The sequence below is a fragment of the Agaricus bisporus genome (genome assembly GCF_000300575.1).
Source record: "Agaricus bisporus var. bisporus H97 unplaced genomic scaffold AGABI2scaffold_2, whole genome shotgun sequence".
Lineage (NCBI taxonomy): Eukaryota > Fungi > Basidiomycota > Agaricomycetes > Agaricales > Agaricaceae > Agaricus > Agaricus bisporus.
Genome location: NW_006267355.1, coordinates 1,186,928 through 1,198,968, shown reverse-complemented (window position 1 = coordinate 1,198,968; position 12,041 = coordinate 1,186,928). Strand labels below are relative to the sequence as shown.

General features: G+C 47.8%; 5 protein-coding genes across 5 annotated transcripts; 2 read left to right on the top strand and 3 right to left on the bottom strand.

Annotated features, from left to right (window-relative positions):
• Positions 1 to 609: 609 nt before the first annotated feature.
• Positions 610 to 2,245, top strand: AGABI2DRAFT_199478 (hypothetical protein). Its single transcript, XM_006458087.1, has 7 exons — positions 610 to 756; positions 802 to 883; positions 936 to 1,067; positions 1,117 to 1,286; positions 1,342 to 1,580; positions 1,634 to 1,710; positions 1,763 to 2,245. Exons 1-7 carry the CDS (start codon positions 617 to 619, stop codon positions 1,916 to 1,918), a joined length of 996 nt encoding a protein of 331 aa, XP_006458150.1. The 5' UTR covers positions 610 to 616; the 3' UTR covers positions 1,919 to 2,245.
• A 1,416-nt stretch (positions 2,246 to 3,661) lies between these two features.
• Positions 3,662 to 4,694, bottom strand: AGABI2DRAFT_190504 (hypothetical protein). Its single transcript, XM_006458086.1, has 4 exons — positions 4,448 to 4,694; positions 4,252 to 4,392; positions 4,069 to 4,186; positions 3,662 to 4,021 (listed from the first exon to the last, which is right to left on the bottom strand). The coding sequence occupies exons 2-4, from the start codon at positions 4,261 to 4,263 to the stop codon at positions 3,891 to 3,893; spliced, it is 261 nt and encodes an 86-aa protein (XP_006458149.1). The 5' UTR covers positions 4,264 to 4,392; positions 4,448 to 4,694; the 3' UTR covers positions 3,662 to 3,890.
• A 164-nt stretch (positions 4,695 to 4,858) lies between these two features.
• On the bottom strand, positions 4,859 to 5,306 carry AGABI2DRAFT_64440 (hypothetical protein; the record flags this gene model as incomplete). Its single annotated transcript, XM_006458085.1, has 3 exons — positions 4,859 to 4,909; positions 4,964 to 5,136; positions 5,189 to 5,306. 3 exons carry the CDS (start codon positions 5,304 to 5,306, stop codon positions 4,859 to 4,861), a joined length of 342 nt encoding a protein of 113 aa, XP_006458148.1.
• Positions 5,307 to 5,583: 277 nt separating this feature from the next.
• AGABI2DRAFT_190501 (hypothetical protein) lies at positions 5,584 to 6,697 on the top strand. Its single transcript, XM_006458084.1, has 7 exons — positions 5,584 to 5,631; positions 5,685 to 5,718; positions 5,773 to 5,838; positions 5,898 to 6,028; positions 6,088 to 6,222; positions 6,279 to 6,453; positions 6,513 to 6,697. The coding sequence occupies exons 1-7, from the start codon at positions 5,599 to 5,601 to the stop codon at positions 6,659 to 6,661; spliced, it is 723 nt and encodes a 240-aa protein (XP_006458147.1). The 5' UTR covers positions 5,584 to 5,598; the 3' UTR covers positions 6,662 to 6,697.
• AGABI2DRAFT_183230 (hypothetical protein) lies at positions 6,697 to 8,571 on the bottom strand (the record flags this gene model as incomplete). The annotated part of the gene is made up of 8 exons (XM_006458083.1): positions 8,288 to 8,571; positions 8,164 to 8,232; positions 8,076 to 8,108; positions 7,930 to 8,021; positions 7,773 to 7,874; positions 7,506 to 7,711; positions 7,398 to 7,426; positions 6,697 to 7,342 (listed from the first exon to the last, which is right to left on the bottom strand). Exons 1-8 carry the CDS (start codon positions 8,521 to 8,523, stop codon positions 6,697 to 6,699), a joined length of 1,413 nt encoding a protein of 470 aa, XP_006458146.1. The 5' UTR covers positions 8,524 to 8,571.
• Between the last annotated feature and the right edge of the window lie 3,470 nt (positions 8,572 to 12,041).

The window sequence follows — 12,041 nt, the reverse complement described above, 5'->3', positions numbered from 1 at the left end:
CAAACTGCAGAGTCCAGGCCCCGGCAAGACCGAAGTAAAGGGATACAATTCAAGAACGCCGGACTTCTTATAACTGAACCTGGTACATGTCAGCCGGTGAAATATCCTTGTAAAATTGAGATGCAGCACAGGTGACTGAATTTCCTGTGACGGAGTAAGTCCCACATGTCCGATCTTTCGGATTAAGGACCCAAAATGACGTCGGACAAATCCACGAGAAAAGTGAGGTTGTCCAGTGCCAGGAAAGTGCCGTAGATGTGGTGCAATCACGGAGCATACCAAAACTAGGATTCATGAGGGGAAAGCTCAAGCCTGGTCAATGGCTATGCATCCTCGAAGTGTGCGAATTTTTTTTAGTGGAGTGTTGTCAGCTGGCAGAAATACACAAGGTGCTTATCCCCAGGGAGCCATAACCGGACCAAGTGATGCAGTAGACGTTGAAAAGACCTTTCTTCCCTGGCTTGGAGCTGATCCTTCATATAGGGCAGTCGGAATATCGGTTGAGCCATGCCAGGGTTCAATTTAAATGAAAGCGAACCGTTATAGAATGTGACGTAATCATAACAATCATACCCATATGCGGCATCGCGGAACCTTCTTTTCTGACTTGCTCACTATGGCAGATTCCAGGTCGCAATGGTATTTTCCCTTGTCCGCTCTCGAACACACTCCTTCAGAAACCGTCAGAACAAGGGAATTGTATGATAGAGCTAGGGGCGTGGAGTTTCTCTTCCGCCTGGGCTCATCGTTAGCACTGTTGGTCAACCAACCTGCTGTCGATTTTTACTAATTGCGACTTAGTCCAACGTCAGCCATGTGTACCGCAGCTACATGGTTTCACCGTTTCTATATGCGGTATTCTATGTCCGATTTTCACCGCCAGGTAACGCCTTTCTCTCTGTTGTACTTGGCATACCGACACTTCCATTATCAAGGACCTAGCTGCTGCTTGCATATTTCTGGCTACCAAAACTGAGGAATGTGGTCGAAAGCTCCGAGATGTTGCACGGGTCTGTCAAGCGAAAATAAAGAATACGGATGTCAATAATATTCCCGCTGACGGCAAGGTACGCACCCGCTTTCATGGTAGAAGATGTGTCATAAACATGTGTACAGGAAGTAGAGCAGTGTCAAGCTGCCATACTCGCCACTGAAGAAGTGTTACTGGAGGCACTCTGTTTCGACTTTGTAGTCGATAGCCCCCACTCTCATCTCGTTGATATCTTTAATGGTGTGTCAACCGAAGACCAGGTGCAAGAATATGCTTGGAGTATCGCACATGATTCGTGAGTATCTTCATTTATGACATCCTTAAAATCTCGGAATCATCGAGGTGTTTAGGTATCGAACACCGTCGTGCATCCTGTACCCGGCGAAGATCATCGCCGCCGCCTGTTACGTTCTAGCTCAACGAATTTACGATGGGCCCAACTCACCTTCCCTCGATGCCCGTATTTCTGCAACTGCTCCTTCATTGTCTCTCCCTACTCCTCCGACACATAAGCCTCCATCCCCTGATGCGACGAGATTTGCCATAGAACATTTCCAACTCACTGAGGATGAGTTATCATCTGTGGCAGGTATGGTATTGTTGGTCTGGATATTCCCGCCACTCAAAACATGCACAAACCAGTTGCGCTAGTAATACTGCTAGATTTCTATAATGCGCAAGACTTGACAGCATATCCCTATCTTTCTGCCATAGTGACGGTTAGTATATTCGGAAAGTCTGTTTTTCAAATCTGACTTTTCTCTGGTTTAGGTTACACCGCCTACATGCTCTCTCACCGGTGGTAACATGTTTGCGCCGTTTTCGACCATGGCCCACGTTTCTTCCAACCAAGCCATCACTCAAGAATCTGTCCAGAGCAGGACTCCAAACTCCTCGCATGGTGGATATACCCCCGTACTACATTGAGATGCTCAGAATAATACAGAATTATGATTTAAAACAACCAATCGCCACCAGATACTGTTATTTTGTTGTTTTCTACGGGTGCCATTCTACCGCTTCTTGAGCTATCAACCTCACCCTGGCCGCCAGCAATCGCCTCGCGCCACTTTCGAATGGAATTGACCTCGAGTGCTCTTCCTTTTTCGAATGGCGAGGGTGCGTAGTCCTCCAGCCCAGCATGCGAGATCACATCCGAAATCGAAGTCAGTTGGATTGTTGAGGAAGGGTCTTTGACCGTGCATTAATGAAAATCGCAACCACGGAGCGAGACTTGTTTTACCTTGGCTTTTCCCTATCCAATTTGACTCCGAGTCTTCCGGTAGAAGTGTTTCGACCTGGATTGCCAGTTCCATGTCTTGAACATTAATTGGTTCGGGTACCTAATTGTGCTGACATTATAACGTTGTGCAGGCATGATGAATACAACCTACCCTGCGTTTCACATAGCCACCTTCATAGTTCATGGCAGAAGCGATCCAGAAAGTAATGCATTCGAGGATGGTTGGAGGATCCTCATCCAAACGACGTGTATCGGAGATGAATCCGGAATACCAGCCTTGGCGGAACGTGTCAGAGACGTTGTTAACTATTAGCGGACAACAGGAACCCACCATCTGAAAACCCTCCGAAAGCCCAAAGATTCCAAGAGGTGATGATAAACCACTTTGTTTTATGCCTGACACAAGTGTCATAAAGCTTGAGGGGAAAATGAGTAGGAACTCGAATACCAAAGGCGAGATTCACATGCCTTTGCCCATAACCTGTGTTTGCTTGTAAGCTCTGAAGGGTAAGCACAACCCGGAGGTACATGTGGAGGGAGCTAAACATCATTCAGTCAAAGGTTATGACGCAGAATGTTTATCCTCACCGAAGTGGTTTGGGAGAATTCTGTAAAGTCGGCAGTGGACAAGATCCAAGGTGGCTGATAAGCCACAACAAGCGCATTTTCAGGTTCGCCACCTCCCTGCGGTTCTTGTGACCAAAGAAAGTAGTTGAAAATATTTTGGTCGATGTGGGGAGATGCGTATTGCTGGAATCGCCATTTGAGAGTTTCTGGGTACACTATATGGAACAGCCTTTGGGCCGACATCAGGGGCAGTGTGTCGAGAAGAGCACCTAAACTATACGATTGACGTCTCGTCAACTGTAAGACCTTACGCTTGCAGCTACCTACCGATTGATGGTGTCGATTGGATGCTCGAGGCTATCGGAAGGTGCATCCGGTGTTCGCATTTTGAGCGTTAACCTTTCGCTTGCACGAAAGTCTCCAAATTTGAATGGTACTTCTTTTACGTGCTGCAGTGTCCCTATTAATAGGATGCGGAAATGAGTACATCAATCAAGATGATTGGTGGTAAGTTTGGGGTCACAGATGGAAACCTGAATGTTCAGGCTTGAGGAGTCGATGCGGAAGACGTTTTCCAGCCGTCTGTATGCCTCTGACTTGACATTTAGGTGGTTCTTGTGGCTCTTATGACCTTCAGGAGGGAAACTCGACCCTGCAGCCTCTGGTATGTGTGGTAACGTCGTGTTTATCACGTATCTGTGAAGTCCGGGTGTTCTGAACATGGCGAGCCGAGGATAATTTGAAGAGAGACTTCGACGGAGTATGAAAGTGCCATGGTCGTCGCGGGCAGCAGTTATGTAGGCAATTGAGAACAAGGTCCAAGGTCAGTCCTAAACACAAGTTGCTTCTTTGTTCCAATTTGAGCGTGAGAATATCTTATGAGGTGCTTCGTTTTCCTTTAACGGAAGGTGTTGTAAGGACAAGGAGACGGTGTAAGTACTATGGTGCAGAAATAGAATTTACATAATATCGGTATAGGTACTTTCACAAATATGATAAAGGGGTGCCCCAGAACACTCACTGATGGTTTCTACATCAAAAACAAGAAATATGGAAAAAAGAAGACAAAGAAAAAGATAAACTTGGAAACTATGCAGGACTCCGACATTGTACGACTCCCTCGCGAGTTTTTGCGATGCAGTTTGAGCACGCCGTGCTTGACAGCCTAATGGGGTTTCGGATAGGAAGGGCCATGAGACGTTTGCAGCTTCCCCGACAGTCTATAATATTGAATGAGTAGCCCTACCATGTTCCCAGCAGGACTCACTTGTTGTACTGTGGCTGTGTCTTCGACTAAATATACAATTGGCTTCTAGGCAATCAGAAGTACGAGTAGACATCGCTTCAAAGTGCTGGCAGGTGGTATAATAGCGACCATCGATGACCTATTAACAAAATAGTCGTTATAAGCTTCCGCAATCTGGCCGTATGAATGTGAACGAGAGCGAACGTTGTGGCACATTGCGAATAATTAGCAAAAAGTAAAGAAAAGCCGGGGAGGAAGTACGGCGAGGCTAGGGAAAGAGAAGTGGGTTATATACATGCTTGACATCGCGGCAGCCCTTCAAGGCATGTAGGCAAAACAAGCATGCTGATGATGGTTAATCGGTACTATATGAGTATTGAATTCTTTGACAGCGCATTACCTATACAGCTACATTAGGTCCTCTTCGGCGGATAACAGGTGTTGCGGCCAACGATCTAGTTGCCCTCGATTGCACCAACAGAAGCTGATACGACGTCATTTGGCGTGAATGAACGTTAAGATGTAAGAAGTCCTTGCAACTGGTGATTCGTCGCAGGAGTTCGACGGGTCCCATAGTTTGTCCCTCTCTCCACCGATCACTTTGAGTAAGAAGAAAGCAAAAGAATGTAACTGTCAAGTACACGAGGCAAAACTCGTGGTTCCCGGCAAGAATAGAAACTTACTGAATTGATAGAGGGTCTTCGCGAACTATGCTCTATAAAATTATGTCGCATTAGGTATGAAGTACAGGATAGCGTCTAAGGATGCTGGCAGAGCCCTCTTCTGATTGCAAGGAAGTAGCCAAAGGCAGTCATGCACCGCGGTCGCGCATTTTCATGACCAGTTGAACCTTTTTACGAACCTGTGAAACAAATCATTTAGCACTACCGTTGCATCCTAAAACAGATCGGGTCACCTCATTTGCAAACTGTTTCCTCCAACGTTCACTTTCAAGCCGCCGGCGTTTGTAACCCTTCTTCTCGTGTCTCTCCGTCATCCTCAACTGTAGTTTTACTTTGTTACGCGAAAGAACACTATCCAACTGTCTTAGCGATTCCCCTAGATCTCCCCTGACTGTAATACTGCGCCCTGATAAAGTACCTAAGCATTTGAAGTAGCAGGCCTGGAATTTGTGACGCACCTGAATAGGGATTCACCATAGGCAAAGCTGAAAGTTCTGTCATGGCTCTTTTCGACTTCTTGGTCCACGCTTCATCTTTAGAACTGTTTTCTTCTATGCGATTAGCAACTTTCGGCATTTCTGGGGTTCCCCCAGATTTTCCTTCTCTGCCATTAACAACTTTCGGCGAATCAGGGATGTCTGGGGGTAAGATGAAGGAACGCAAGCCTGTCTTCAAGACAGAAGAGAGGGGGGACTGGACATGCAAAAACGTGTGGCGGTAAAGAGAGGAGAGAGCCAGCAACGCCATTGTCAGTGTCCTTACTGCCAACTCAAGCCATCGACCAGAACGCGGCATGACTCACGTGATGTGAAATGGATCTGATATTACTGATCGCCAATGCATCAGAGCTCGCGCCTCGCATATCAAAATGTCCTCTGGTATTCTGGCAGAGGAACTGGAGGTTAGTTTGTGCCTCCGAGTTATCATTGTACATTCAGTTTAGCATGCCTACAGGTTCTAGAAGCAATATATCCTACTGAGCTCACAAGTTGGTGTTATGGCATATCAGTTAAAGGCTTCCTCACTGAACTTTGGTGCAAAGAATTGCCGAGCGGCGACGTTCAAATCGATGTTGAACCTGAAGAGACCGAAGATGGTGCCGAACCTCGTGCGATACCCCGTTCTTCCATCACTCTTTGAAATGTACTCATTGCCGAAATAAGCCAGTCAAGGTCACCCTCAATGTCCACTATACCGACGATTATCCCCAATCGATTCCGCAACTCTCCCTAGAACCGATAGATACGACTTTTGATGATGAGGAAATAAGCCAGCTGCTTCAAGAACTTCAAAGTGTGGTATGTCCGACCAGGAAGACTATAGGTTGCGCACAACGTCAGTTACTGACCACAATAAGGGTGAAGATAATATCGGGATGGCTATGACGTTTACTCTTGTCTCCCATCTTCGAGAACAGCTATCAAAGCTGCTTCGGGAACGAATCGAAAGCCTTAAAAAAGAAGAGCAACAGAGGGAGCGCCTGGAGTTGGAGGTGCGAATCAGCTTGTTCGGTCCTACTTTTATCCCCATAGCTCACGCTGTCCCGAGGCTGAAGAAGCGCGTACACGCGGTACTCCGGTGACTGTGGAATCGTTTAAGGCATGGAAAGTAAAATTTGATCAAGAATTAGCACACAAGAAGGCTCAAGAGGAAGAGGAGAAATTAAGGGCATTAAGTTTCAAAGAGCGCGAAGAGTACAGGAGATACGCAACAAGGCTCTCTGGTAAATTATCTCTTATAGAATCTGAGATGAGACCGCCCTGACCGGACATTTATTTACAGGAAGACAACTGTTTGAACGTAACAGACACCTTGAGGACGAAAGCCTCATGGAAGAAGGCGCGGTCTCTGTAGATTTTAGTCAATATGAGAGGACGGAAGTCGACCAAGAAGAAGAAAGTGAACGTGTAACATTCAGCGATAGTGACTAAATGGTTGTAGTATTCGCACCCAAAAAAAAATGATTTCATAGTCCCTGCAATGTTCCCGCCTCATTATTATTCCCTTCAATGTCACCTTCTTCGAAGAGTTCTCGGCATCCCAGATGCTCTCTACCTTCTTCTCTTAGCCACCCTGCATTATCAATAAAAATCTTATTTCCTCTGGGTGTGGAGTTATGAACGACGTCATCTCCCATCAGCTTCAGCCAGTCTAGGACCGGTTGCGTTGTCCATCGATCCACGTTGCCTCCCCCGCTAGCCTGGAACCAGCCAAGGTGTCCGCCTCCCGTGGTAAGCCCCATCACCACGAATGGATTACTTCCATCATGTAATGGCACGCGTTGTACCACCGGATCATCCGCTGCGTTAATGGCAAGATATGGGATCTGAACATGCCTGAGGATATGATGGGAGGACATGGCCTGATAGTACTCGCGAGCGGATGGAAATGGGAAGTGTGGAGGAGGCCCACCGGCGACACTAGTGAAAACCTGATCAAACTCTTCCAATGTTGGACTCTTGAGAGTAATCGCTTTCGCAGCTGCTTGTACTACGACATCGTCCTTATCGAAGCTGGCTAGAAAGGCTTCGCTGTGTCGCTTTAGGAGCTTGAGAAGATTACCACCCATCCCTTTTGAGTAGAGGTGCTTTCCGAGGAATGAACCCAATAGCCTGGTATAATCCGCATTAGACAAATAGAAGGGACTGAAAAACCACAAACAATGACCTATCGTTGTTGTCCTCCAGATCCCAAGGCTAGAGAGATCGAGATCGCCGACATATCCGCAAGTTTGATCAACGAAACGTTTTAATCTGAATTCTATTCACAACTCACACATGCCAGCGCACACGCCGCGTGCAATCGAGCGTTTGCTTTCTCCTCGCCGAGATATCGTGTAATTACGTTAGAACCAAGCGAAAATCCGAGGGCCAACAGCGGGGCTTTAGGGTATCGATGTGCAATATATAATAATGCGTTACGAGTGTCATCCGTGTGCCCAGCAGAATAGAACCGAGGACTAGTGATAGGGACGCCAGCACCTGTGGTTCGTGAGGTCATCAGATGATTGTCTTCTTGCATCGCCAAAAATCAGGGACATACATCCTCGGAAATTAATCACTACTGCACGGTATCCCAGTCCTCCTTTTTCTTTAGGCAAAAGGGATCGACTAAGGACGGCACGAACATACGGTTCAAACGATCCTGGACCACATAAGCTAAATAGACGATCAAGTGGAAGCGGTTGGGATGGACTTACCTCCAGTTAGTCCGTGTTGTACAACAACAATGGGGGTGTCATCTTGCAAGTGTGGATTGAATTCCTGGTCTTGAGGGGCCCAATCAAGACCACTGACAGAGATATTTCATTACTGAACCTATTTGAACCAGTTCACTACAACTCACATGGTACCCCCATCTGCGAGTTGTAAATATGTCCTGGAGTTTTCCTAAATGTTAAGATTGTGGCGCAAGCGGTTCAAGGTGAACTTGCCGTTTGTACGATACCTTTTCTTGCTTCGAGAAGTCGCCAACCACGCAATACAGGGTCTGGAGATGTCCACTATGCATATTTGTTGATGCAAATTCATCGGCTCGGGGTATGTATATGCACTCACTTGCACAACCACCACAGTGGCTTAAAGTCGGTTAAAATACTAGGTACGTGCGTTTCTACGAGCTCCCTAATGGAATGATATTCGATTTCATCCTGGGCATGCCTCTTACGCACAGGGAGTGCAACCGGGTCCGAGGGGAAGTGAACGGTTGTTTCGAAGTTGGGAAATTTGCTGCTAACGACGGAGAGGACGGTTGCCATGATTCCAAGCCCAGAGAGACCGAAAATGAAGTCCATCACGGTGGGAGCGACCTCGGTATGCAGTAGCTGGTTACCGAGCACAAAACACTCGGTAAGGACCTAATGAGGACCTCCAATTTTAAGCGGATACGCCACATCGGCTACAGTGTACATCCGACACGAGCCGTTGACGGGCCTGACGAGTGGTGTTCTCGTCACGTGAATCTTGGTAACAACCGTGTTGACTGGGAATCCCTCGTCGCGTTCACACTGATCTATCCTATCGCATTCCGAAATCCCACTTTAAATCGGTTCTCCTGTCTTCAAGCTATTTACTCGAGCATCACCATCCCGAATTTATGCGGCATTACTGTATGTCGCGAACAATGGAGGTGTCTGTGTCATTAACGGATTGAATTAGGATGCACTCGGCAGCGCTTATGCAACACGTTGTGCGACCTCCATCCCCTGCTTCTGAAGGTTCTGATGAGGAGAAAAGTCTGGACACTGCACGGGTCTACTTTGGGCCGTTTCAGACCCCGGAGAAGCGTTTTACTGCCATCGTCGCGATCCCCGATCCAGAGCCCGCTAAGCTTCACTCTTCTCAAGATGTAGGGTTTAGGGAACGAAACCGATCGGATTCACCATCATCTTCCTCTTCGGCAGCGTCAAACGAGATCCTGGATGTAGAAAAGCTACTTGGAATTAGAAAGTCAGAGCATGACGACAAAGAGACGGATATGGTAACACCGCAGGCGAGTGGTATACCCGATGATAATGGTGAGTCATGTGTAAACCTCTTCATGCTATCGCACATTGACCTTATTGTCAGAGCCCTCTTCTGCACTGGCCAATAAACTTCTTTGTGCGCCTGGTAATCCGTCGCCCCCGCCCAGTCCAATGCTTTTGCCCATGCTCGACGATGATGACACTGACGAGGCGAGCACTGACAGAGATGGTGAATGTTTGGCCATAACTCCTGCTGCACCAACTTCTCCGACGCTCGAGCCCGTACGTCAGGCTGTATCCCCCACCCCAGGCTCATCCACTGCTGAAGAACCAGACCTTATGTCCTTCCATTCGTTTGATGACCGATTGGATTTTGTTACTTCTATACCTTCGGGACAGGAGAATGCGCGACAAGCGCCTCCAAGTCCCTTTTCCTTTCCCGATGCCATCACTTCGAGCTCTACTGCTACACCTCAAGTCATTGAGTCATTCCAGGGACGGACAGAAGTCCTTATTGACATCCAGGATGAACCATCATGCGTTTTCATACCTGTACCGTCCCCGCAAAATGACAAGATCGTAGAGGGTAAAGCCAATTCGCCAGAAACAGACATGCAAAATGTGTTGGCTCCTGAACCATCGATCTCTCATCCTCGAATTTCAAATGACGACTCGTTTGAAAAAACAGCAGTGCGAAATGTACATGACAGTCCACATACACCGCTACGTCGTTCATCAAGGCCGAGAAAGAGCTCAACTCCTCATGTTCTCAAGTACGCTGCCTCCGCGGATGTTGACGAAGATCAAACCCTGTCACCCGCGCGCACTACTCGACCTGATGCCCAGACTCGAAAAACCAAGAAGGGAAAGGAGCGTACACCCTCACCCTCCAAATTCAAGGAGGATTCTGGGACTTTGGAAGTGATATCTCAATCTGGCCCGTTGATATCGAGTGAGAGGTCGTCTGACGTCAAGACTCAACGTCGTAAATCTAGTTCACCTATCCGCCGTGTGTTCACGAGAGAGTTAGGCTCACTGTCACCGAACTCAGCCGAACTTCTTTCAAGCCTGGTTCCCGGAACGGAACAGGTAGAATCCGAGTCAGGAGTATCCACCGGAGATCTTTCAGGAGCAGTCATTTCAAATACCAAGCCTGATGATTCGGTGGGTCCATCGCGCCAAAGTTCGGAACCAGCCCCAACAGCCACCAGCTCAGACAAGTTTAAAGACGCCAATAAGGGATCAAGTCCTATGCGAATACCGGCCACCCCTCGAAAACCCCATATCCTAACTTCACCCTTCCAAGTACGGTTCAATACCACCTCTTTGGATGATCCTGCTCGTACACCTGCAAGACGAGTTCCTATAGAACAAGCTGTGGCCGAAGGTCATGTCTCCCCTCAGAAGCTATTACGGATGCAATCAGGTTCTCTTGCACCTGTAAGCATGTTCACAGGGCACGTAATGCCTGTCCTGAATATGTCCTTAAAAGGTGATTCAAGCCCTGCCCGCAGAATCGTAGGCGCGCCTTCTATCAGTGGTGAAAGAGGGTCGCACAAAGCGAGCTTAGAGAAAATGCGACAGAGCGAATCTCCTGATAAACAAGTCACAGTGGTGCCAATGCTTCAAAAAAGGGTAAAGATATCTCAATCAACCAAGCTGCCCTTTCCGTTCATTGTAGAATCTCAACAAGCGACCTCCAAAGGCAAGACGGAAAAGTCAGACGATTTATCCCAGTCCGCGAATCAGTCCAAGTCATCGCTGAAGCAAACATCCAGTCGCATCCCTCGCAAGAAGCCTTATTCTAGACCGCTTGTTGCTTCCACTGCCAAGGATTCAAGGAAGTCCGATTCAAAGAAGTCCACTTCTAAGAATCCGGCCGGGTCGAGTACATTGAAGCCGGCGGTAGTCAAATCCGGATCAACGACAGTATGTGATTTCCTGCTTCGGGGCTTATTTCCCCTCAATATTATCGCCAGAACGTACCGAACGACGTGTCTGCAACCTCAGGAAAGAGGGTAATCCGAGCTGTGGACCTGTCAAAATCGAGTAACAAACAAATCGGCCCCGCTCCAAATTCTCCATTATGCGACGCCATCCCTCCCTCTGCAGATACAAGGACCAATGCCAACAGAGCTTCTACGGTCGGAATTCTCAAACGTAAACGGGTAGATTCGAAGTCAATGACACACAACGACTCGCGGTCATTAGCTTCACGCCAACGCGTCACCACTGCCACACCATCGTCCTCTTCGAGCACTGTTCGGTCCACTGCAGCAACGTCTATGAGATCGAGTAAATCTGTCTCCAATGCTAAACCCACTGTAATGAAGATCAGGCGTGTTATGCCACCTAATCCATCAAAACCTTCACAACCACCCGCGTCACAAGCGGCTTCGAAGTCATTAACTTCAGAGACACCTATTCACGAAAGCTTGCTCGAATCGAACTCGTCTCACCCTGTCACCATGAACCAAGAGCAAGCAACGGAAGCTCGCGAAGAAGTGCCCCTGCCGCCAAACGAAGACATGGTTTTATCATCCCCTATAACAGGACGATTGGACTCGCCCGAGGTATTTTCACCGACAGCGAATTCTCGCTCACCATCTCCATTGCAACCCTTACAATCATCATCCCCACAATCTTTAGTATTTTTAATTGATCCCTTATCTCCGATTTCTTCATCAAATGCGCTCCCAGCGGAGTACAGCAATGAATATGCGTTGACGACCAACGGACGTCGGAGAACGCGTCTTAGCAATTCAGCACCTATACAGCCTGATACGGATGCCCTCAGGAACCATTCTAGCACAACGTACAATAATGCCCGTCCTTCACACCGTCGA

Bases quoted from the DNA above. Each gene is read 5' to 3' on its own strand.
- AGABI2DRAFT_190504 (XM_006458086.1), bottom strand. The intron at 4,022-4,068 runs GTGAGTCCTGCT...TCAATATTATAG, and splicing joins ACACAGCCACAGTACAACAA to ACTGTCGGGGAAGCTGCAAA.
- AGABI2DRAFT_190501 (XM_006458084.1), top strand. From the start codon at position 5,599: ATGTCCTCTGGTATTCTGGCAGAGGAACTGGAG. The intron at 5,632-5,684 runs GTTAGTTTGTGC...GCATGCCTACAG, and splicing joins TTCTGGCAGAGGAACTGGAG to GTTCTAGAAGCAATATATCC. The intron at 6,454-6,512 runs GTAAATTATCTC...ATTTATTTACAG, and splicing joins ATACGCAACAAGGCTCTCTG to GAAGACAACTGTTTGAACGT.
- AGABI2DRAFT_199478 (XM_006458087.1), top strand. From the start codon at position 617: ATGGCAGATTCCAGGTCGCAATGGTATTTTCCCTTGTCCGCTCTCGAA. The intron at 884-935 runs GTAACGCCTTTC...TCCATTATCAAG, and splicing joins TGTCCGATTTTCACCGCCAG to GACCTAGCTGCTGCTTGCAT. The intron at 1,581-1,633 runs GTATGGTATTGT...TGCACAAACCAG, and splicing joins TGAGTTATCATCTGTGGCAG to TTGCGCTAGTAATACTGCTA.